At 52.4% G+C, this 24,229-nt stretch overlaps 2 protein-coding genes across 2 annotated transcripts; one reads left to right on the forward strand and one right to left on the reverse strand.

Moving 5' to 3' along the window:
• Positions 1-425: 425 nt before the first annotated feature.
• On the forward strand, positions 426-10,207 carry LOC139172598 (sulfotransferase 2B1-like). Its single transcript, XM_070761774.1, has 6 exons — positions 426-2,144; positions 3,997-4,205; positions 5,114-5,240; positions 7,779-7,873; positions 9,490-9,670; positions 9,813-10,207. Exons 1-6 carry the CDS (start codon positions 2,006-2,008, stop codon positions 9,926-9,928), a joined length of 867 nt encoding a protein of 288 aa, XP_070617875.1. The 5' UTR covers positions 426-2,005; the 3' UTR covers positions 9,929-10,207.
• Positions 10,208-12,027: 1,820 nt separating this feature from the next.
• On the reverse strand, positions 12,028-16,274 carry LOC139172596 (probable G-protein coupled receptor 21). Its single transcript, XM_070761771.1, has 2 exons — positions 14,804-16,274; positions 12,028-14,322 (listed from the first exon to the last, which is right to left on the reverse strand). The coding sequence occupies exons 1-2, from the start codon at positions 15,849-15,851 to the stop codon at positions 14,018-14,020; spliced, it is 1,353 nt and encodes a 450-aa protein (XP_070617872.1). The 5' UTR covers positions 15,852-16,274; the 3' UTR covers positions 12,028-14,017.
• Between the last annotated feature and the right edge of the window lie 7,955 nt (positions 16,275-24,229).

Below are 24,229 nucleotides of genomic sequence, written 5' to 3' on the forward strand. Positions count from 1 at the left end.
CCACGATGCAAAAAGGATGCTGAGACTCTAGAAAAAGTGCAGAGAAGAGCAACAAAGACAATTAGGGGACTGGAGGCTGAAACATATGAAGAACGGTTGCAGGAACTGTGCATGGCCAGTTTAATGAGGAGAAGGTGATAGCAGTGTTCCAGTATCTCAGGGGTTGCCACAAAGAAAAAGGAATCAACCTATTCTCCAAAGCACCTGAGGGTGGAACAAGAAGCAATGGGTGGAAACTAAACAAGGAGAGAAGCAACTTAGAACTTAGAAGAAATTTCCTGACAGTTAGAACAATTGATCAGTGGAACTGCCTGCCTCCAGAAGTTGTGAAAGCCCCAACACTGAAAGTTTTAAAGAAGATGTTGGATAACCATCTGCCTGAAGTAGTGTAGGGTTTCCTTCCTAAGTAGGGGGTTGGACTAGAAGACCTCCAAGGTCCCTTCCAACTCTGTTGTTATTAATATTATTAGTCCCCAGATTTGATTCAGCAGCTAACTGGGGGGAGAACGAGGGTGTCAGGAGACCTCAAAGTGTGGGGTTATGAGGAGGTGATGCATAGTAGCCTCCGTGGGCAGCAGAGGCTGTTCCGTGTGTGGATGGAGAGTCAACCACAATGGTTCGCTGATTAATTCTGCCTGTTACTGAGCGAGATAATTACAAACCAAGAGACAAGAGGCTTAGGGAAGAGATAAGCAGGGATCAAGCTAACTATAAGGGCTTTCTAAGTCCCTGTTAAATTTGAGGTGAGAAGGGGGGGCACTATGTCCATCTAACTGTGATTAAAGACCTTATAAGTTATGACTTTGTTTGTTTTTAAAATTGATTTCCATGTAAAAACTCACCCTAAGCGAGAATGTGCTTCGTAGGAACCACATCAAAGGAACTTACCGTGAAAGGCAGGGAGCCTAGACTTACTTTGGGACATATTCCCCCCCCCCCTTATTTGTGCAGCTGGGGGGGGGATCTGGAGCGGAGGGGGGATGGGACATCAAGCACTGGAGTTGAATTTATGGGCGCATGAAGGTGAGCTTTGGTGTCCCTCTCCAGGGAGACCTTGAGGGCCAACCTGGGAATTAAGAAGACACAACGTTGGCATTTGGGAGCGTGCAGAGTTCCTGGAGGACGGACGTCAACCTCAGGCAGGAAAAGACACGGATATCACATTCTCCTAATCCGTTGTGCTTTTTAAGTTACCTTGCACATGTTCAATTATTCTCTCACTTTGCATGTTCCTAAGCAACTTCTTAAGCAGGTCAACTATGAGAACAAACCGATCAGGTTTTTCCATTCTTGCATCAATAATGAAGTAGCTGAGAAAAGCAAATACTGTACCAGCAATTCACAGGAAGTTTGTCCCACATGTTACACCATTGTTTTCTGCTCCCCCAGCCACCCAAGTACAATTATGAATATAATGTGCAACACTTTTTCCCTTTCTGGCCCAGTTTCTCTGCTCAAAAGCCAACGAGTTCTGAGCACACTCCAAATGATTCATTTTTAAAATTAAGGTTTGCTACTTGTACTCACATTCACAAAAAAGGACCAGATGTGCAGAGCTGCTTTGTCAAATTGCTGGCGTCTCCATAAATAGCCCATTCTGTATCTTGCCATTTAGAATTTTTCAAAAAAGGATTTGATATAAAACAACTAACCATGAAAACTAACCGTGAAGGGCAGCATCTCGCAACTCATCCGGCTTGACTGAAAGATCAAAAAGAAGTTGGGAAGACCCAACCAGGGCTATGAAATTATTCTGGTTTTATTCCCAATGGTAGCGAAGAATCTCTGCTGCGTCCAGAGATAAAAGAAAGTGGACCTTCTGAGTCCACCTGCGGCAGCTGCTGAGAAGAACGGCCACCTCCAGAAATGATGGTTTTGGTTAGCAAAACTCAGAGGGTTTGGGGAGGAGACCTCCCACTTCAGCTGGGCTGAGCACAGGCGGAGAGGGAGGTTCTTGGACTGCAGGGGAGCAGAGAGGCCTCCCGGCTGGGCTGCTGCCAGCACCATGGCTCGGCTGGATGTGACCGAGGTCTTTGCCAACGTACGTCTGCCGGGACACCTGCACACCGAGAGCTCCCTCCTCTTTGCAAGCAACTTCGAGTTCCAGGACACGGATGTCCTCCTTGTCACTTACCCCAAGTCAGGTAACGGGAGTGTGGGATCTGGGCGAGGAGATGAGGAGGGACGGGTACCAGCCAGGCCAACGCCCTGCGCAGACCCAAAGGCGGCGAGGAGCTACGTCTGTTTTCTCAGAGAGCCCAAAGCAGCCTCTTCTCCAGATCCTGGGAGGGCTCAGTGGGGACCGTTCCTTGCGCTCCCGGCCTCTCCAGGTGGCTCTTATGCCTCCCCCGGTGGCTCTGAAGAGCCTTTTTCCCTTGAGGGGGGCATGGGATATCTCATTCGTTAAAAAGAACCTGCACCCCCCCTTTCCCCTCTCTGCAGAAGCCGCTGCCTTTGTTGTTGCTTACTTGATGCTCTGAGAGGAAACGCAAACTTCTCTTAACCAAACAACGGAAGGTTGCGGCTGAGACGAAGCACCGTTACACCGAGAGCCATTCTAGTTGCAATGGCAGTTCTTTCATGGGCTTTATTAGAATTTTTAAAAGGCAACAATAACCAGAGAAAAAAGAAAGATAACAAACAGGGAAGAAAGAAAATAGAAAAGTAAAAGAAAGTTGAGAGAGAAGCAATTTCCAATCTCCGTGGTCTCTTTTGTCAGCAAAAAGCTCATCGGGGTTTGCAGCCACTGACCAGCGATGTTTCTCTAATCAAGCCCCCCTCCCCCCGCTAGCCCTCACCCGCCTGTCCCCTCCGTTCCATCCTTCTCATTTTTCTGCATATCACACCAGACTTGCAACAGGCAACGTGGCATTTGGAGTAACCCTTAACAACAACAATTTTGTGGCTGCCTGAGCGGTTGAGTGTGGAAACCCCAGCAACTACCTTGAGAGGCAGCAGTTGGGCTTCTGTTGCAAAGGGGACGAGTGGGACTAGCTGGACTCTGAAACAATGTTCACTCTCGACTCAAAGGAAAACGGTGCTATTTGAAATATTCAGAGGTGGTGGGGCAGTTAATCATTGACCGATCCCCGAACTCCTGCCCAGTCTCAGCTCTCTCGTCCCAGAATGACCTTCCCCAAGAGCCTGTGAAGGGCCCTGACCCATCCATCAGATCTTTGCTGACATCCCCACCCAGCCTGAGTCCCCAGGGTCCTTTCAGGTCATTTTTAACCATCGGACCCCTGAAGTCCCTGGCTGAAGATAGGCTGGGCCTCTGGCTGGAGGCCTCTGGGGCGGTTGTGAAAGCGGAGGAAGTGGACCAAGAGAAAACGGAGCCGTCTTCCTTCCTTCGTCCCCAGGACTCTTGAGGGCACGAGAGGCTCTCCCGGCCCTTTGGCCAAGTGGGACTGAGCACCCTTCTCTACTTTATCAGCAATTCGGGGGGGGGGGGGGGAAGGGGAGGGGTCTTTCTCTCAGTTGCATAAATGTGCTTTCTCCTGGTCCTTGAGTCAGGGGGACAAATACGCCAGCACAGCTGGTTCTGCCCCAGAGGTGAACTCTAATCTACAGGAATGTCTGTCCATTGTTCATGTTTAGTGGACTGTCAATAAACCAGACAATTAACTGAGCGCTTTACTGCAGGTTGGTGGAGCTCTTGGCCTGCGTTTGTCCTCCCACTGGTGCCAGGGGAAAGAGCCCCCTGGTTGCCAATGGCAGAGTGGGCTTGGGGAAAGGTCGGGGTGCGCCTTGGCTCCAAGTACCTTTCACGTTGCCCAACTGAGAGGTCAGCAGGGAAGAGATGCCCAGCCAGCGACCCCGTTGAGCCCCAAGGGCTGATTTATGCTCCTGTCCTCTGAACTGCCGTCTGAGTGAGCGGATGGAGGAGTCTCACCCTTCGGTCTCAAGGAGGACCTCTCGACTAGAGTTCTTGCAGTCAAGAGGCCTGCAGTTCCACAGGTCCTCCTGACCAGCCAGTCTTCTCCTCCTGCCTTCCAGGCACCACGTGGATGCAAGAAATCCTGAGCTTGATCCGCAGCAACGGCGACCTTGAGCCCATAAAGAGTCTCCCCAACTGGGCCCGAGCTCCCTGGCTGGAGCACACCTATTTTCAAGAGCAACTTCCGCACATCGGCTGTCCTCGCCTCCTCACCACCCACCTGCCCCAGCCAGTGCTGGCCCCTGCCCTGAAGAAAGCTAAGCCCAAGGTGGGTCTCCCGGGCTCATTCCAGAGCCAGCACTCGCAAGGACGATGATGGCAGGACCTTCAGGTGGGGCTGCCCTGGGCGCCTCCCGAGGGACATGATGTGCCATGTTCAGCTGAGCATGGTGTGAGTGCCACTGTGGTGCCTCTTGTGAAGCTACTCAAGGAACCTGCAGCCAGGGGAGAAAGCAACAGGCCTAAAAAGGAAGCTAGGAGAGATAAGCAATAATGATGGTGGAAAAATAAGTTAAGGTGATTAATTAAAAGAACTTAGTGGTTGGACTAATTTGGTTGTGAAGGCAGATAATAAAATTAGAACTTTTTTATTGGAGGTGATGTTACTTTTTTTTCTTAGCATTTATATACTGTATGTAGTTTAAAAGATTTATTGAAGATTTAGAAAGTCAATAAATAATAATAATAATAATAATAATAATAATAATAATAATAATAATAAAAACTATTTTCTTCTTTTGGGGAGGAATAGTTAGGGGAATTATATAATACCAGTCTGCATATTTTAGAGGGGAGTTACTCTGGAAAGGTTTAAGAGGGTGAAAGAGGAAGTGGAAAGGGAGGAAGAGAAGGAGAGAGAAATAGAGGAGGAGTGAAGGTGTAAGTAGGTGGGCGGAGGAGTTAATGAAAGATAGAGGGGAGTTTGAGAGAGAATGATGGAAAAAATAGACTGAGGGCAGTAAAAGAAGAAGGGAGTTTTTGATTAAATGATAAGAAATGTGGTTTTTTTATATTGATTCTGTAATATTGGATGGAAAATATATACTGTGTATGGTGGAGAAAAAATAAATAAAAGGACACTGCAGCCAGGGGAGACCCAAGGTTGGGGTGGCAGGTGGTCAAAGCAGGAAGCCCTATTGGGGGGGGGGTCAACTTGTCCATTCTTTGCCACTGCAGGTGATCTATGTGGCTAGAAACCCAAAAGATGTTGCTGTGTCCTACTACCATTTCCAGAGAATGGCCAAGTTCTTCCCTGACCCGGCCTCCTTTGAAGACTTCCTTCAAGACTTCATGGCTGGCACTGGTAGGTTGGAGGGCTCCAAGGATCGGGCCATTTGCTCCCCCCCCCCCAAAAGACCATGTGGTTCAGGGCCATGGTGGTTGGTATCTTTCAGTATCTGCTTGCCAACATGGGGTGGCTTGTGTCGTTATGCTTAAAAGGCAGTTGCAAAGGAAGTGGTAGAAGGCTGCTTAAGCCACCGGTCTCCAGTTTCACAGCCTTTGTGCCACTCGCGGTCTGCGCTCATTCTGCATTTTCTGTTGTAACTGCAAATTTGGGGGCTGTCAAAGTTGTGCATTTGTTGTATTATTATTACTAGAATTAGAATTCTTCATTGGCCAAGTGTGATTGTGCACACAAGGGATTTGTCTCTGGTGCAGATGCTCTCAGGGGACATAAAAGAAAAGAGACGTTTCTCCAGAATCATGTGGTACCACACTTAATGATTGTCATGGGGGTCAAATAAGCAATCAGCAAACAATCAATATTAATAAAAATCTTAGGATACAAACAAGTGACGGTCATGTGGAAGGAAACGGGTGATAGGAATGATGAGAAAAAACTAGGAGTAATAGTAGTGCAGACTTAGCAAGTAGTTTGAGAGTGTTGAGGGGATTATTTGTTTAGCAGAGTGAGGGCGTTTGGGAAAAAACTGTTCTTGTGTCTAGTTGTCTTGGTGTGCAGGGCTCTGTAGCGACGTTTTGAGGGTCGGAGTTGAAACAATTTGTGTCCAGGATGCGAAGGGTCAGTCAATATTTTCACGTTCCTCTTTTAGAGGGCAGTGTTTTAGCTTTAAGCCGGACTCTGTGAACTTGGCACCTCTAAAGTCTGTGGACTTCAGCTCCCAAAATTCCTCCACTCCTTGGAGTTGCCAAGTTCCTCCCTGGCCTCAAGGGCCGTGGCTGCTTTGTAGCATCTGTTTCCAATTAGCCCCAGAAGCCATAACAAGAGCCGAGGTTTCCGGAGCCTCCCCCAGGCTGATCATCTCCAGATGTGGCGGTGGATGGTTCTGTTTGTGCTGGCCGGGAATTCTGGGGGTTGCGGTTCCAGGCGTTCAGAGGGCATCAGGTGGGCGGTGGCGGATTCAGGCAGGATGGAAGTGGGGGATATGTTGCTTTTGTATCAGGCGGCATCGACGTGGCTGCTTTCATCCTTAATGGGGTGGAGTCTCTTTCAAAAAGTTGGGAAAGTCCCTCTTCCGTCCTCCAGCAGTTCTACAGTTGTCAGGCGCATCTGGAGCTGGAAACCTTTCTGCTCTTCAGTGCACATGGAGGCTGCTTTCCGGGAGGCGAAGGATATTTTTTCTGAGGGGTTCCCGTGTTGGGTCCCCCGTTGGGGGCAGTGGAGGGGCTGCTGGTTCCTCTTCCCTTCCGGCCCCTCTCAGCCTTCATTCCAGCGCAATTGAAGGGCTGCTGCCCATGGCCCAGAGCAGGGGTCTCTTTCATGAGCATACTCGACTACTGCAATGCTCTCTACATGGGGCTACCTTGGAAGAGTGTTCGGAAACTGCAAATTGTCCAGAATGCGGCCGCACGAGTGGTCATGGGCCTTCCTAGAGATGCCCATGTCTCTCCAACACTCTGCAGTCTGCAGTGGCTGCCAATTGGTTTCTGGACTCAATTCAAAGTGTTGGCAATGACCTATAAAGCCCTACATGGCATCGGACCAGACTATCTCCGAGACCGCCTCCTGCCGCGTGAATCCCAGCGTCCAGTCAGGTCCCACAGAGTCGGCCTTCTCCAGGTCCCGTCAACTAGACAATGTCACTTGGCTGGGCCTAGGGGAAGAGCCTTCTCTGTGGGGGCCCTGTCCCTCTGGAATCAGCTCCCACCCCTGAGATTTGCACTGCCCCCGCCCTCCTCTCCTTCTGTGAGAGTCTGAAGACTCATCTATGCTGCCAGGCCTGGGGTCATTGGAGGCGACCCCCTCACTGGTGAAGGTGTTGTGAACTTGTTGACCGAATGGGTATGAGAGTATTTTCATTGGTTCTTAGGTTTCTTTAGATTATCAATTTTAATTAATTGGATTTAGGATGTATATTGCTTCCTACATGTTGTAAGCCGCCCTAAGTCTTCGGAGAGGGGCAGCATATACTGTCAATCTGATTAATAAATGAATAGATCCTGAAGACCCAGCAGGCGCAGGAGCTGCTCTTGAAAGCCCCCCTGGTGGGTAGAGCCGGCAGTCTCCTAGGTGGGGAAGGGGCAGCCCCTCCCTCTGGGGACTCCTTTCCCAGCAGGGCAGGAACCAAACACATTGACTGGGGAGGCGTCCGTAGCGGCTGCTTTGCCAGGACTCTGCCCACAGTCCTTCTCCCACCCGGTCAGTCCATCAAAGTCCCTCCTGGCTGCAGGCCGGGCGATGGAGGGATTCAGAGCAGAGGCTCCCTGGGAACATTTTGTGACTTTCTTCGGGTGACTCACCAGGGGCGCAGTTGAAGGGGAGCCAGGAGGGGAGCCGGGTTGCCAGGGGAGGATCTTTGTGGCTCCTTTGTTCGTTGCCAGGAGGCCAAGCGGCTTCTTTCCATCCCTGACCCCCGGTCTTCTCCCTGCTTTGACACAGTGCACTACGGATCCTGGTTTGAGCACGTGAAGGGCTGGTTCAGCTGCCGGGAAGAACTGGGCCTCTTTTGCATCACCTACGAGCAGCTCCATCAAGTGAGTTCGCCCCCAGACGGGCACCAGCCGTGGCAGGGAAGGAGGCCAGGTGGTTTCGAAACAGGGTGGTGGTTTCAGATGCTGGCCTGTGGACAGGAAGAGGGTCGTGTGAAGGGGAACAAAGGCCAGAGAGCCTGACCCAGGCTGGCTGGAGAGGCTGGAGGGGAAAGCGCTGAAGGAAGGAGCCCCCCTGCCCAGCCTTCTCCTCCCTTCCATCCCCCCAGAGCAGCCAGCAAGGGAAGGACAGAAAAGAGAGAGAGAGAGAGGAAGGGAAAAAGAGAGAAAGAAAGAGAGGGAGGGAAAGAGAGAGAAAGAAAGAGAGAGAGGGAGGGAAAGAGAGAGAGGGAGGGAAAGAGAGAGAGGGAGGGAAAGAGAAAGAGGGGGAAAAAGAGAGAAAGAAAGAGAGAGGGAGGGAAAGAGAGGGAGGGAAAGATAGAGAGGGAAAAAGGGAAAAAGAAAGAGAGACAGGGAGGGAAAGAGAGAGAGAGAGGGAAAAAGAGAGAAAGAGAGAGAGAGAGAGGGAAAAAGGGAAAAAGAAAGAGAGAGAGGGAGGGAAAGAGAGAGAGAGAGAGAGATATCTGGGAAAGGGCAGCAAATGAACAGAAGGGGCCTGGATTTAGCCCTGCACAGAGAGGAAAGCAAACCGCCAGAAATTCAGAGAGATAATTGGGTTTGTTTATTTGGAAGCTAAGCTCCATATATAGGCAGATACTTTTGTTTTATCTTTCTGTGGTTTACGAGCAGTGATATGCAACCTGGGCTCTCAACTCCCCATTCCTAGCTAGTCTGACCAGCTGTGAAAATAATGGGGATTGCTGGCTAATATCCAGAAGGCCAAAATGTGTCATCTGAGGCTGTAAAAAGCTGCCCTGAGTCCCAGGAGGAGGGAGGCATAGAAACCAACCAATCCCCATCATTCCCAGCCCATGGATCCTTTTCTGCAGCCGAGTTCAGCAGTGGAGCTCTTGCCTTGTGTAGTGTCTCTACCGGCTGGTGATTGGTCAGGATTTTCCTTGGGCCAGGACAGGCAGGTGACCCCTTGACCTCTTGAAGAGTCAGAGGACGGGCTCCCTCCTCTCAGTCAGCACCGATGCTTTGCTCACCTTGACCTCTTCTTCCTGGACAAGACGGGGGTCCTGCCTTCCCTGCCCTTCTGGTGGAGGATATAGGGCAGGGATGGTGAACCTATGGCACAGGTGCCACAGGTGGCAAGCGGAGCCATATATGCTGGCATGGGAGCTGTTGCCCTGGCTCAACTCCAACGTGCATGTGTGTGCTGGCCAGCTGATTTTTGGCCCACACAGAGGCTCTGGGGGGGATGGGCAGGGCGTTTTCACCCTCCTCCGGCTGCAGGGAAGCCTTTGGAGCCTGGGGAGGGGGAAACAGGAGCCTAGTTGGGAAACAGGTCATTTCCAGCCTCCAGGGGGCTGTTTTCACCCGACCCAGGCACTGAAATATGGGTGTGAGCACTTGTGCATGCGTGATAGTGTGTGCCCATGCTCTTTCAGTACCCGAGGGAAAAAAGGACCACCATCACTGATCTACGGGCTGCTTTGCTCACCGGCTCCTTCGTCCCATCCTTCTCTTTGCCTCCCCCCGTCCTCCTCCCCCCCCAGGACCTGAAGGGCTGTGTGGAGCGGCTGAGCGCCTTCCTGGACCACCCGGTTCTGCCTGAGCAGGTGGGGGCCATCCTGGAGCACTGCAGCTTTGCCGTCATGAAAGAGAACGTGATGGTGAACGGCACCCTCGTCCCCCCGGAGATTATGGATTTTCAGAAGGGCCATTTCATGAGGAAAGGTGGGTGCAGGCCCCGGGGAGTGGAGGGGGGCTGCCCTCCCCAGGCCCCCCCAAGGCCTTTTGCTCCCTTGCGCAATGACCAGATGACCCCCGCAGTCCCTGCTGCGGACTCAGCGAGAAGATCTGCCTTCTGCCCTTCCAGGTATCGTTGGCGACTGGAGGAACCACTTCTGCCCCCACCAGAGCGCCCGGTTCAACGAGAAATACCAGCAGGAGATGGGGGGCCACCCCTGGCCCTTCCAGTGGGACCTGGACTGAGGAGAGCAGCTGCCCCAAGACCCCGGCCGGCCCTCGCAAAAGGGGCCGTGTCCGGTCTGCTCTGCTCAGAATTTAGGAAAGTGAAACTCAGAGTCCACTTTGAACTCCAAAGGTCACTTTTGCTAAATCAGAAGTGGAGCGCATGGTTTCCTCCTTCCCTTCCCCTCTTTGCTTGCTTGGTGATGAATGTAAAGATTATAATCATCGAGAAAATATCTTTTTAAATGTATATATTTGAAATAAAAATTTATTTTATAAAATGGAAAAAAAAATAAAAAAGAAGTGAATACAAGAAAAGAAAATCAGAATCGGAAGAAAAAGGCCCATGAGATGCCGATTACAAACTGACCCCAACGCCCCCTTGGGCAGTCCACCCAGTCCAAAAGGTCCACAAGCATCAGGTCGGGGCATCTTCGCTGGTGTCCCCCACTTCTGGAATGCACAGGCCGTTCACCTTGAGTTGGTGAGAAGCAGGTCTGCTCTGCCCGTCTGTGCCAGGCTGCAACTCCCCCCCCTCTTTCTCACACACGACCGAAACTCCCCAGGGCTCCTCCAGCATTCTCCCCCCCAATCCCGAATGCCTCCCCCCAGCCCCGTTTCCTGATGGCAGCCGATGCAGTGAAGATAGGAAGCAGACGAACGCAGAGAGGCTGACCGGGGCCGCCCAGCACCAGCTGTCTCCCACTGGGAAGAGCAACTGGGAAGGAGCTCTGCAAGGTGTCACCCCCGTCTGGGGCGGCGAGAGAGAATTCCCACACAGCAGCCGGAAAGCACAACAGATGGAAGCGATGGGGGAGCCCAGGGTTTCTTCTGAAGGAGGCTGGAAGGGAAGCCACAGGGAAGGAGGCTTCCCTGCTTAGAGCGGAGGGATGGATGGAGTTGCCAGGAATGGTCCCCCTTTCTTCAGTCAATCTGACCTATGGGCAGTGTCCCTGGGGCAGTGATGGCGAAGCTTTTTTCCCTCAGGTGCCGAAAGAGCGTGGGCATGTGCTGTCAGGCATGCGCGAGTGCCCACACCCATAATTCAATGCCCCCCCACCCCGGAGGCCCTCTGGAGGCCATAAACGGCCCATTTCCCAACTTCTGGTGGGCCCAGTAGGCTCATGTTTTGCCCTTCCCAGGCCCCCAAAGGCTTCCCTGGAGGTGGGGGAGGGTAAAATCACCCTCCCCCATCCCCCCAGGCTCTCTGGCCGGCACACACATGCACGTCGGAGCTGAGCTTGGGCAATGGCTCACGTGCCATCAGATATGGCTCCGTGTGCCACCTGTGGGATCCGTGCCATAGGTTCACCATCACTGCCCTAGGGGTTCCTGGCCCCCACCCATCCCGCTTGTGCAGAGGAGCCGGAGAGGGGCCCAAAGACCAGCCGAGTTCCCCCATTCTCTTCCGGGCAAGCAAAGGAGGCTCAGGAGGCTTTTGGTGGGGTCTGAAATGAGCTGGAGAGCGCACAGCTGCAGAGGCCTCCTTTGGCAGCTGCCTTTCCAGATGTGCCTTCCTTCTTCCCTCTTCTGCAAATGAAGTGGCCGGAGAGTAGAGTAAGAAGGGGGCCATTGTTCCCAGTGAATAGCCAGCCATTGTCCAGTGGGAGAAGAACAGGCCATTCTAAAGCCCAAGCACCATGGAGAAGCTAAGGATGCTGACAGAGACGCCCTCAAGTAGCCATCTGGCCTTTCCTGCCTCTGGACCTTCCTCCAGATGTGGCTGCAGCCCCCCCCTTGCCATCCTGTCCTCGGGCTGGTGGGAGCTCCAGCTGAATGAGCTTGGAGGGGGACATCAGGCTGGGTGAGGATGGAACCTCCGTGTCCACCAGAGTCATAGAGAGGGACTCCTGCACATGGGCAAAGAGTAACTTCTCTGGTCCAGCAGGAGGCCCCCTCGCCTTTTATTATTAAGAGTTTCTGCTGAAATCCTGCGGTGGGAAGTATCCCCCCCCCCTTCTGCCTTCTGTCCTTCAGGATGTTGTCTTGGCCGGGGAACACGATTCCCAGTGGCCACTTCTTCCAGGACACTCCAATTATTGGTTCATACCACCCACCCACCCTCTGCCCCTCTCTGCGCTTTCTTTGGTCCGAGCAACACACTGCAATGGGAAAACGTATTAAATCCAAAACATCTTTATTTTTATTTAATGGGTCCTAAATGTCATCTTTAATATGTTTTATCCAAGAAACTACAGTAAACAATTCAATGAAGGCAAGACAAAAAGGATATTCACAGAATATTTCCAACCCTAGTCTTTAAAAAAAAAAACACATAGCAGAAAACAACAAAGCAGCAGATTTGGACCGTGATCCAAGGTGTTTCTCATAAATCCTGCACACCGTCTTCCAGGCTGGGAAAGAGGCCGGAGGGAGGGAGGGAAGAAAGGGGACCAGGGGGGTGGGTGGGGTTGGGGGTGGAGGTCAGAAAGAGAAGCTGACAGGTTCCGACAGGGCACCCTAAACCCGCATCTTCTCCACAGAAACCCTGGTGAAATTTCGGCCCAACGCTTTCACCCCGGGGTCCCTAGGGATCTCCGACAGCCCCCCTCCCTCCCAACCCAGCCGGAGAGATGAAGGCATCAGCTGGGCAGAGCGACCACGGCAGGCAGCCCAAGGGAGGGGGGGCAGGGGGCTGCTTTGGCGATGGGTGGGTGGCTAACGCATCCCTGGACTAACCAGAGCGGCTCTGCCGGCATTGCCAAGGCCTTGCCAGAGTCAGATCCCCAAGTCCAGCACAGCCCAGCGGCCTCTATTGTGGCACCCACAAAAACGGGTGGAGCTTCCGTCCCTCTGCCCCGTGTGCCACCTGGGATCTTCGGAGAAGGCCCCGAGGACCCACCTGCTGCGTCTCATTCCATCTCCCCCAGCACACTAAACAAACCCTGGCTCTTAAATGGGGGCGGGAGGAGGGGCAGGGGAAATGAAGAGGAGACTTGGATCTGCGCCCCAACTAGATCTCAGCCTGCATCATTAAAAGGTCAGCATATAAAAATGAAGGGGAGGGAGGATGGGCAGAGACAGCTAAAGAGGCCAGGAAGGAAGGAGGGAAGGAGGGAGGAAAAGAAGGAAGGAAAGAAAGAAAAAAGGAAGCAAGGAGGGAGGGAGGGGAGGAAGGAAAGAATGGAATGGAATGGAAAGAAAAAAAGAAAGAAAGAAAGAAGGAAGGAGGGAGGGAGGGAAGGAAGGAAGGAAAGGAAAGAATGGAATGGAAAGAAAGAAAGAAAGAAAGAAAGAAGGAGGGAGGGAGGGAGGGAGGGCCAACCCTGCCCAGGGCGGGAGAGCTGGAGGCCCAAGGCTGCAGTGATCGGCCATCAGCCAAAGAGCCTCTAAGGGTCTTGGGACACAGCCCACCTGAGCTTCTGAGAGGTGGGACATTTCCCAAGGGGGGGTCCTAAAATCCGTTCCAAGGAAGGCAAACCACCCTGGTTTCTCCTTGCTGACTCTTTCAGGAAAGCGATCAGTGTCACGTAATGAATGCTAATGAGCAAAAGACAGAGAGACATTTTCCCACAATAGAGGAGCCCCCCCCCGTTTCCCTCCCCCTTCAGTTGACGGAGGGACCGGTCTGTCTGCCCAACCGTTGTGGCTGAGTCCACGGATCCAGCTAAAACCTTCTCTTAAACCTCCAGCGAACGGCCAAAGTCCAGCCACTAAAACAAGGGAGTTAAAACCGAGTGAGGCTGCCTTACAAATCCTGGGCCTGGTTTTCTCTTCGTGGCATTGTGGTGACCCCTCACAGCAGGTCTGGCCAAACACACTGGCCATTGCAGGGAAAGCAGAGGTCAAAAGGCAGGAGGTGGGAACTCTTCACCCTGGAGGTCAAGTTTATTCCCGATGCCCCCAGATCCTCCCCAGAGGCCGGACTCTCCCATTGCCCCTGTGAAGGGCCCAACTCCTTCAGCCAAAATGCCCCTCCATCCCCCATCACTGATCGAGGTCCCAGGATGGTCCTGAGAAGTCTGTCCGGAAAGTGAGGCCAGCAGGGGAGGGGCCCCCATTTGCCTTTTCAGTTCAGCGGACTTGATGGGCTTCTCTCCCAGGGGGACAAAAAGACCCCTTCAGTTGCACAAAAGCCCCAGAGGCCAAGAGCCACAAGCCGCCTCATGGTCAGCCATGCCAGGCGAGAGGGAGGCCACTGCTGGAAGGCAACTCCCCAAGGGGGCCATCCGGGGAAAGGCCCGAAGGCTCACTGTCCACCCTCACCTGAGCAGAGATGCTACGAAGGGGCTGCGGCCCCAGGTCCTGCTCAGTTGGACAGCAGGTCAAGCAATGCTTGCGTCCAACCTTCTGGACTTTGTGCCGGAAGTTCCTGTTGACCCAGAAGTAGACAAAGCAGTTGAGGAAGCCGCTGCCGATGGGGAGCCACAGAGCGACAAACTCCAGCCATTCGGGGACTCTTTCCTGGGTGATGGCTGGGAAGAGAGAGAGAGGGGGGGGGGCAAGTGAGTAACTTTCTTTTCTGCAGGGGGCCTGTACGTGATCTGGCCACCTCGGCTCCTTCGTCCGGCCTCAGGCGAGTTCAAGGCTTCATCATTCATACCAGGCTGATGCCTTCAAGGTACCATCGCGGTACAACAACCAAAATTCTCAGGAAATGTAACTCAGAGTAACTGGTATAATTGGATAAGCAATAAAGGCAAAAGACTAGAATAAGACGTGAAAGGAGGAAATATATTCCATACAGGGAAGCAGAAAAGTCATGGAATTGCTCGTGCCAGTGCGTCCACTCACAAGATCTTGAGCCCTGCACAGGCGCAGAGGCAAAATCTCCCTCACAGCTGCGCACGGAACCCATTGGTAGTGGCCGTAAGTAGGGGACCCGCCTGGCCTCGTTCCTTCTTTCCTGCCCAAATCTGACACCCACCCACATCCCACGTCCTCTGGGGCACTTACAGTTGTACACGATGGTGCCCATGCAGGGGGCCCAACAGACATAGAAGGCGAACACCACCGGGAGCAACACTCGGGCAGCGGCGTCTAGCGGGAGCCTCCGAAGCCTCCTGGGCCGTCCGGCCTTCCCGAGCAAGCCCATGTCCTTCCCACGCTGGCGCTGCGATCGGGCCACGAGCCAGAGGCGCATGTTGGTAAAGGTGATGGTTGCGGCAGACGGGCAGAAGATGGAGCCGGCCAGCCAGAGGGAGTAGGCAGGGTTGGAGCCGTAGTCCGGCTCGCAGAGGAGAGCGGCCGCAGAGAAGCGGACCTGGAGCACAGCCGCGGGGGCCGGGATGGCCAGGGGCAGCAGGAGGAGGGCGGGCAGGAGCCAGGCGGAGGTGATGAGTAGAAGGACCCGCCGGGGGCTCAGTAGGCGGCGGTAGTGGAGGGGGAAGAAGACGGCCACGTATCGCTCCAGGGAGACCCAGGCCAGGGAGTAGAGGGAGGCCCCGAAGAGGCTGGAGTTGAGGAAGGCCACCACCCGGCAGTAGATGGCCTCTTCTCGGGCAGCCTCCTTGGGGGCCACCGCTGGGCCCAACTCCAGGCTCCGGTACAGGTTGAGGGGCACCACCAGCACCGCCAGAGCGGCATCCGACACCGCCAACGAGAGCAGCATGAAGCGGCTGCTGTGGCTCCAGCCGGACACTGAGGAGGCCAGCACCGCAATCGCCAGCCCGTTGCCCCCCATGACCAGCAGCCCCAGCACCCCCAGGAGAGTCACTTTGACCAGCCAGGTCTGGCAATACGGTGGCTGACCACAAGGGTCCGGCGGGCAGGGGGTTTGCAGCCAGGCCGGCTTGGTCTTGTGCCCTGTCGTCAGCCGTGTCCCCAGGCTGGTGTGGGGGCTGCCCCTGCCTTTGCTCCCCCCCTGTGTGCCCAGAAGCCTCTGCTGCCCGGGGCCTGGCCGCTTGGGCCCTGCAGCCAAAGGGGCCCGTGCCCAGGACTCCTCCTCCAGAGTAAGAGCCAGCAGCAGCAGCAGGAGGGCACGGAAGGGGCTGCCGGAGGCCATGAGGGGCCCAGGAGCGTGGGCCTTGCTGTTGCAGCTGCAGAGGTCAGCTCTCCAGGGAGGAAGGTCACTGGCCCTTTATGGCCTGGCTTCCACCACAGCTCAGCTGCCCGAGGAGCTCAGGGATGAAGAGGGAGGCCAAGCGCTTGCCCCGAGCCTCCGTCCCAGCCTGGGTTCTGTAACATCTCCAGGTGAGCGGCCCAACCTGATGTTCTCCGAGGGTGATGGCCCTGTTGGCAGAGGGTTATGGGTATTGTAGTCCAGTGGCCTTGAAGGACTCAGCTTGGGGAGGGGTGGAGCAGGTCTTTACCTGGAGCTTCACCAATGAGTAGAAAACTCTTATTAGGGGAGGGATGTGAAGATTTGCCTGTTTTCCTCTTTGGATGCCTCCCCTTCCTGGGCTCCCCCCCCCCACTGCCTCTCCCCCATAGAGCTCCCCCTCCCTGTTTTTATGCTCATCTACCTGGAGTATTTGCAGGATTAGAGCAAACAAAACAAACAACATTATTTGACTGAAAGAGGAGTAGATGCTTGGGACAAACTTCCAGCAGACGTGGTTGGTCAATCCACAGGAACTGAATGTAAACCTGCCTGGGATAAACATAGATCCATCCTGAGATAAAATACAGGAAGTAGTAGAAGGGCAGACGAGAGGGACCAGGAGGCCTTTGTAACTGGGATGGAAGGATGGCTCCTCTTGACTCATTTCTGGGGGAGAGATGGGCTGGGTCACATCCTGATCCCTGCAATCTCATATTGCAAAACGAACAGCCTGTGTGACAGTGAGTGGCAGTTTCCTCTGACTGGCAGGCCCCAAGCCCAATGGCCGTTCGTTGCAGGGCAGCTTCCAACAGTGGCCGGGAAGGATCCGAAGGGGGTTTGGAAGACCCTAAAGTGGAGCTGAGGTCAGCTGCTTTCTTTTGGCCTATTCATTCGTTTATTTAATTTGACTTCTGTGCCACCCAGTCCCAAAGGACTCAGGGCAGCTGACAACAATGTAAAATTACAAATGGCAGCAACAATAAAAAGAAGTTTTAAAAAGTCAATTTGCTTGAACCCTCCTGGATCCTGGGTCAGAATGCTTCAACCTCAGCTGATTAACTCAATGGGACTTCAACTCCCAGAATTCCCCAGCCAGCCATGAAGCCTTAGCTTAAAGTTACTGAGGTTGAGAGACATTGCAACTTGCTTATTTATTTATTTTTATTTGTATATTTGTCACACAATTATAGGATGGTAATTTGTATAAATAAGATATTAGAAAAGTAATGTTCAAAAGTAATGATAGAAGACAATAGGACAGGGACGGTAGGCACAAGGGTGCCCTTATGCACAACCCTTAGAAAGGGGGAGAGGTCAATTGTAGACAATCTAAGGTTAAAGGTTTGGGGGTTTGTGGAAGAAACCACAGAGTCAGGTAGGGCCTTCCAGGCGTTGATCCCTCTGTTGCTGAAGTCAGCCTATTTTTTGCAGTCGAGTTTGGAGCTGTTGACATTTAGTTTAAATCTATTACGTGCTCGTGTGTTGTTGCAGTTGAAGGTAAAGTAGTCGCTAACAAAAAGGACATTTTGGTATATGGTTTTATGAACTATAGTTAAGTCGGAACGGAGACGACGGAGTTGGAAGTTGTCTAATCGAAGAATTTCAAGTCTGGCGGAGTCAGGTGTTCTGTTGCAGGTACCGTCTGGCTCTGCAGCAGCCACGCCCTTCGTCTTCCTTCTTCCTTCTTTCTACCTGTTTATTATTTCCTGCGACCAGGAGGCTGCAAAAGTGATTTGATTGGATAGAAGCAAGGCAGGACCCGTTGATCTCTCTCTCTAGTTCCAGAGCAGGGGCCCAGCCCAGGACTTCAATGGAGGGCAGGCAAACCCTGGGGTCTCTTGGGAAAAGCTTCCCAATGGCCCGAAAGCGTCCGGCAGAGGCCCAACCCCCCCCCTTTGGACTATTCCCCCGAACAAAGGAGGGAGGGGCACGTTCACCACCGTGTTAATCCTATAATCACAGTGGTATCTCTTCAACCTGTCACTAACTTCTCTACTTGAGAGTTCTCTCTAACCTTTTGAATACCTCTTGCTTACTGGAACAGCACAAAGACGGGAACTGTCACAAGAGGGTGTAAGCTTATGTCGCAACTTACATAACGTAAGGTATATTGTCCTATTTAGAAAGTGATTTGTTTTCTTGCTTACTTCTCCTTTTTCTATATAAGGACATGTTTGCTTGCTTGTTTGATTGATTGATTGATTGATTTCTACGCCACCCTTCTCCTGGCACTCACGATGGCTCACAGTAAACAGATCCAGAAATCTAATATTAAAATACATTAAAATCTCAATGCTAAAACAAATATCTAAACATAAGTTATACTTTAAAGCCCCAATATATTTAAAAACCAGTCGCTGACATTAATTCTATCGTTCTTCACTCCTAGGCCAGGAGTGGACATTAAAGTTTCATCATATACATTTGTCCCAATATCCGCATAGTCCTTTTGCTTTATGTATCCCCTCCCCTATTTATCTTCAGTAAAAATTATATTTTCTGTAAAGAAAAGTTTCAGTGGCCCCCAACCTTTTATCAACTATAATTAGTTATTGGCAGATTGATGACATGCCTTCGTCATCCCACCACTGTGTAAGGTACAAGGCTACTCTCTTGGGCAGAACCCAACTTATGCATAATTTTAGAAGAGCTGTGCATGCGTGTGTGTGTGTGTACATACAATTTATATAGGAGATAATGTGTATTTTTGTGTGCCTGTGTTTAATATGTATGTACACCCATGGCATACATACATAGAATGAAATAGTATATTTTGGATGTTCGGTGATAGTAAACAGATAGGGAAATTGTATCTCTTTCAGGCGAAGAGAGGCCAGGCACCCTAACCCAAACCCCTGACATGAGTGACAGCAAGTGGGCCACCTTTAAGCCAGTCACATGACCCTTAAGCCACACCCTGGTCACATGACTGTCAAGCCACTCCTACCTGGTCACATGACCGGCAAGCCACACCCACAAAATAAGCCACTCCCACAGTGTGGTAGTAAAATAATTTGCAGCCCTTCAGTGCATCCCATCATTGCGTAAGGTACGAGACTCCTGTGTTGGGCGTAACCCCATGTTCAGACTTTGTCATGCGAATACTCTGAACCTGTGTGCACAAGAAACCTGTGTTGCTCCATCGCTTTGTGGTCTTCATTCCCGAAACTGGTGAGCTCATACAGCCGCAACACAAAGAGCCAGAGGCCTTCAGGGAGCTTTCCGTGTTTTGTGATGCCACAACCGCAGCCAAAGTTTGAACGCTCCTTGCCTCTGGAAATGAAACCTGTGCATGGAACAGTCTTTTCCTGCAGAGCAATCCGGGAATCTCTTCCCAACCACCTGCAGCCCCGGAAGAGGGAGTTGGCTGGCGGGGCAGTTGCAAGGAAGGCTTCACCGCCATCTGGGCAGCCGCCACATGGGGGCAGCAGAGTCCCATTTAGAGAGGCTGGCAGTTGGATGGTGCAAAATACCAGGTTGCAGTGGAAGGAGGGGGGGGGGCTACAATCCCCTGCAGGCCTTCTGGGGGCATTTGAAAAGAGGGGGGTTGCCAGCGAGACTCAATCAATAGACTCCATATACGGGGGTCGCCCAGAAAGCAATGCACCACATTTTTTTCTTCAACAATTATTTATTGAACACAATGAAACTTAGACACCAAGAACAATGTTTCTTCTTTTTCCACGTCATCTCCGTCCCGTTCTATGCGCTTCCTCCAGCGAGACACAAGGGCCTGGATCCCCTGTCGGTACCACTCCTTGTTCTGGCCACGAAGCCATGTCTGCACTGGGCGAATCCCATCTTCCTCATCCTCAAAACCTCTTCCGCGAATGGCATCACTCAGATCCATGCAGAGTCTCCATCAACTGAACACAAACGTTGGTGAATGGTCCCAACAGTTTCTTTCTCTGCAGTGAGAAATTCAATGACGAGATGCCGCTTGTAATGTACATCACTTACAGACGCCATTTCGAAACACGGCTGTAGCTACGCTGTCTGTCTGAAGAAACGCAACATTTACACACACACTCCTGACAATTCAAATAATCTATAAGTAAAGTTTTTGCATTCGTACTGTTACTGTAGGTTGAAAAAAAGTGGCCTTCTGGGAGACCCTCATAGTTTCACCCCTGTGACTGAATTAAACATGCCCACCTTACATAGGGGAAGAAGAGGCTTAGGGCCTTTCCTTGGTGTGTGTGTGTGTGTGTGTGCATGTGGGAGGGCTCCCTCACTCCTGCTGTTCCTTGGGGAGGGGGGTCGGGGACAAGGTGGGGCGCTCACAGAGGCCCAGCAGCCTTGGCTGAACCTCGGAGACCCTTCAGCCTCCATTGGATTTCAGGGGCTGTTTTCCAAGCCAAGGTTGCCACTGTGAAGCCCGCCCCCCAGGGCCTGTTCATTGTTTAAGAGTGGACATTCACACTGATTTCAAGGAACAAACGGATCTCAAACCATTTGCAAAGCCAGAGAAGATTTTGCTGGTGGAGCCCCAGAGACAAGGCCCCCTCCTGTCCCCCAGCTGACTATGAGCTCTCTTGCAAGCAAGGGGCTTTGCAAAAGGAGGGAGGGAGGGAGGGGGGCCTCCATAGAAAGGCTCTGCCCTCAGGCCAGCAGACCCTCCCCAACAGAGGGTGGAGGTCTTCGTGCAGGGAGGCGGCTGCATTTTCTTCCTGTCAGCTCTGCAATTGTATCCAGCCTGGTGCAGGCGCTCTTTGTCTACTCTCTCTCTCTCTGTATTTACTCCTGCGATGCCTTAATCCCAAAGTGATTTTACAATAGGATTAAGATAGCAAGTGAAAATATCCAACATCAATGGAACAGAGCGTGGTGTGCATTGCAGAGGGTGACTAACACAAGCGTCTCCCCCAGCAAACGCCAGCAAGAAGAGCCCCCCCGCCTGACCCACAGTGGCAAAAACAAACCTCTGTGGCTTTGCGGACGTCCAACCGGTGGAGAGTGTGCCGGCCTTGGAGGAAGGTCTTCTCCAGCCACTCAGGCAGCAGGTTTCCAAGATGCCCAGGAGGGTCACATTTTACTGGCAAAATCTGGCACATACCGACTTATCCAGATCTTCTACTCAGCCAGAAGTGATGGTCTGGCAGGTAACCAGGTCCTGAGTCCTGGATAGAGTTGTCCTTTATAGAGGACAACTAACACCAAATTGCACCTGGTGGAGCAGCGGTGTTGTTGAGATGCCCTGAGCAGTTGGGGTGTGAAGCTCCGGCTGTCTCCATCTTTGGAACAAGTCCAAAAGTCCTATCGGCCAGACACGGTCATCTGGTGGGGCCTAGGAAAAGAGCCTTCTCTGTGGCGGCCCCGGTCCTCTGGAACCAACTCCCTCCAGAGATGCGTAGCAGCCCCCCTGCTGGTCTTTCGTAAAGCTCTGAAGACAAACCTCTGCTGGCAGGCATGGGGCAGTGAGCAATGAGGTGGTCTCTGGCCGATATTATGAATTATTGAATCGGATGAGTGTGTGTGTGTCTGTATATGGGGTTTTAACACTTTTAGCCATTTGTATCATTCTTTTAAAGTAAATTAGATTTCTTTTATGCAGTGTTGTATTTATGATATTGTCCTTCCAAACTCACACACCAGAGCAGGAAGGTGAGGAGTGGGGCTTGGGGAAGGGGCACCCAAAGGCTATCCAGCATACAAATTCTGCTGTGTAGTGAAGAGCCACAACCCTCCCCCCCACTTCCATCCCAAGTCTTTACTGACCTGGAGATGTGGCCGAGCTCAGCCTGTCCAGTTTGGGAAGATGGACACCTGGACGGTTCCTCTTATGCACACCAGAAGGAGGAAGGGACACAGGCAGTGCTCGTACAGGAGGGGCAGGTGGAGATTGAAGGGTTTCCAGAGTCTTGGCCGGGGGGGTGGGAGGGGGCGAGTTGAGGGACTGCTGGACGGGCACATGCACGTCTCCCCTTGCCCCCTGCAATCAGTCCGCTCTCTCCCTGCAATTAGCCCAGTTTGTGCCGCTCTGGATGCAGCTGGGCTCAGTGTGCGGTGGCTGGGCTGTGGCTCCCCCCGCTCGGCCTTCCCCCCTCCCTTCAGGGGGCTCTTTTCCTTCCCTGGCTGGAGGAGGAGTCCAGCTTCTTCCAGGAAGCTCTTGAGCCTGCAAGGACCACAAACCCGGGGGTGCAAGTGGTCTTCGGAACGCAGCCAAGAAAGTGGGAAGGAAGAGCAGGCCCTGAGCTGGGGGCTGATTTGGGCCGGGTGGATGCAGAACCGATCTCAGGCCCAAGAGGCAGAGGTGACCAGAGCTCTCAGGCCAAGGAGCCCTTTGCCCTGCAGCAGGGGAGACGTAAGTGGGGAAGAGCAGGATAAATTACCAACAGGTGACTGGGTGGTCTTTCCGGCCCCTCTTCCCAATACTATGTCCAGCTGGTGCAAACACAGTGGCAGGGTTTCTGCTACAGCAACAGCATTAATATACTGCCAGAATACCAGCAAATAGCCCGAGTTAGAATAAGAAGCAATGGGTGGAAACTAAAAAGGAGAGAAGCAATTTAGAACCAAGGAGAAATTTCCTGAGTCAGAACACTTAATCGGTGGAACAGCTGGCCTCCAGAAGTTCTGAATGCCCCAACACTGGAAATGTTTAAGCAGATGTTGGATAACCATCTGTCTGAAGTAGTGTAGGGTTTCCTGCCTAAGCAGGGGGCTGGACTAGAAGGCCTCTGAGGCCCCTTCCAACTCTGTTGTTGTTGTTGTTGTTATTATTATTATTATTATTATTATTATTGTTGTTGTTGTTGTTGTTGTTGCTGTTGTTGTTGTTGTTGTTGTTATTGCTTCACAGTACTTTTACAGCCCTCACTAAGCGGTTTACAGAATCAGCCTCTTGCCCCCAACAATCTGGGTCCTCATTTGACCCCCCCCTCGGAAGGATGGAAGGCTGAGTCAACCTGGAGCTGGTGGTGAGATTTGAACTGTTGAACTACAGCTGGCAGTTAGCTAAAGGAGCCTGCAGGGTTGCACTCTAACCACTGCACCACTCGGCTCCTTCCCTCCTTCCTTCCTCCCTCCCTCCCTCCCTTCCTTCCTCCCTTTTCCTTCCTCCCTTCCTTCCTTTTCCTTCCTTTTCCTTCCTTTCTTCTTTCTTTCTGCCTCGTGAGCTGCATTCAACATGGCAACTCAACTGGGACCTGCCGCTTGCTCCTTCCATCCTCCTCCATCCTCCTTCCTTGGCCTCAGAGTGGCAGCCGCCTCCCGACCTTGAAGGGGAGACCTCCGGGGCCCTTTCCCTGGTCTGGCCAGCCCGCAGGCACCGGCACGGCAGCCAAAGCCTTTCTGTGGCAAGAGGAGGAGGCCCACGGAAGGAAGCCGGCCTCCCTTGGCTGCAGTGCAGCCTTCCAGCCTCCTCCCCCACTTTGTGGTCAGGGAGGCTGGTGCCTTTCAAATCAATTCAGCACGGAGCAAAGAAAGTGGCTCCCTCTTCTCCAGTGATTGCACCATTGATCTTTTTTGTACCTTTTTAAAATTTTCACAGGAAACCAGCCAACTTTGTGGAGTCTTGAAGGACTTTGGTTCCTGCAGAAGAGTCAAATGAAAGAAAGGAATAAAAACGAGGGTGGGGGGCTTGGTGCCCTCTGCGCTGCTTGTTTTCTTGAAGATGTTTCATTGCCCAAATTAAGTAACATCCTCCTTGCTGGTGTAAATAATTGGGGCCGGAATAATGACAAGGGGCCATTTGAATCAAGCCACAAAGTTATTGTTTGTAACGGCTGAAATGAGAAAAAATATATCTCTATATTTATTGATAATATTTTAAAAGTTTCTTCTTGTTGTTGTCAGTCCCAGAGGATCTCTATGTTGGACTAATATATCCTTCTCCTTCTGCCCAAGATCCCCAAGGGGGACAGTTTTGGGGGGGGCACTGGGTGACACAGAGTGCTGGACGCGATGGGCTTTGGCCCCATTCAGCAGGGCTCTTCTCTGGCCTCACTTTCTCAGCAAACACACTGATTTCCTGCAAATTCTCCGAGGGCAGGCGGTCAACGAGGCCATCCTTTTATCCAAGACCAGCAGAGTTTGCAGGTGCAACACATTGTATTTGGGTATTTGGGGACAGGCGTTTCTCAAAGGTTTCCTCCGTTTAAGAATAACTGCCCCAAAGGAAAGGTCAAAGGGGGTTGTAGTGGCTCCCCTGATCTCTCCTCGCTGCAGACCCACTTAGCAGGAGTCGTGGGAGCTCAGGATTCGCAGCTGACCCGCAGTAGAGCATCTTGGAAGAGAGGAAGGTGGCGCTGGCTCTTCCCCATCCAGGTGGCTCACCTGCCATGACAGGAGCCCCCAAGGAAGCCTCTGCTCCCCCCGCCCGTCAAGGCACATCTGCC

Source organism: Erythrolamprus reginae, chromosome 9, assembly GCF_031021105.1.
Source record: "Erythrolamprus reginae isolate rEryReg1 chromosome 9, rEryReg1.hap1, whole genome shotgun sequence".
NCBI lineage: Eukaryota > Metazoa > Chordata > Lepidosauria > Squamata > Dipsadidae > Erythrolamprus > Erythrolamprus reginae.

What these genes read in the sequence shown, in the direction of transcription:
- LOC139172598 (XM_070761774.1), top strand. Translation starts at nt 2,006, where the DNA reads ATGGCTCGGCTGGATGTGACCGAGGTCTTTGCCAACGTACGTCTGCCG. An exon ending in TGTCACTTACCCCAAGTCAG is followed by an intron (nt 2,145 to 3,996) that starts GTAACGGGAGTG and finishes CCTGCCTTCCAG; the next exon opens with GCACCACGTGGATGCAAGAA. An exon ending in TGAAGAAAGCTAAGCCCAAG is followed by an intron (nt 4,206 to 5,113) that starts GTGGGTCTCCCG and finishes TTGCCACTGCAG; the next exon opens with GTGATCTATGTGGCTAGAAA.
- LOC139172596 (XM_070761771.1), bottom strand. Translation starts at nt 15,851, where the DNA reads ATGGCCTCCGGCAGCCCCTTCCGTGCCCTCCTGCTGCTGCTGCTGGCT. An exon ending in GGGCACCATCGTGTACAACT is followed by an intron (nt 14,323 to 14,803) that starts GTAAGTGCCCCA and finishes CTCTCTTCCCAG; the next exon opens with CCATCACCCAGGAAAGAGTC.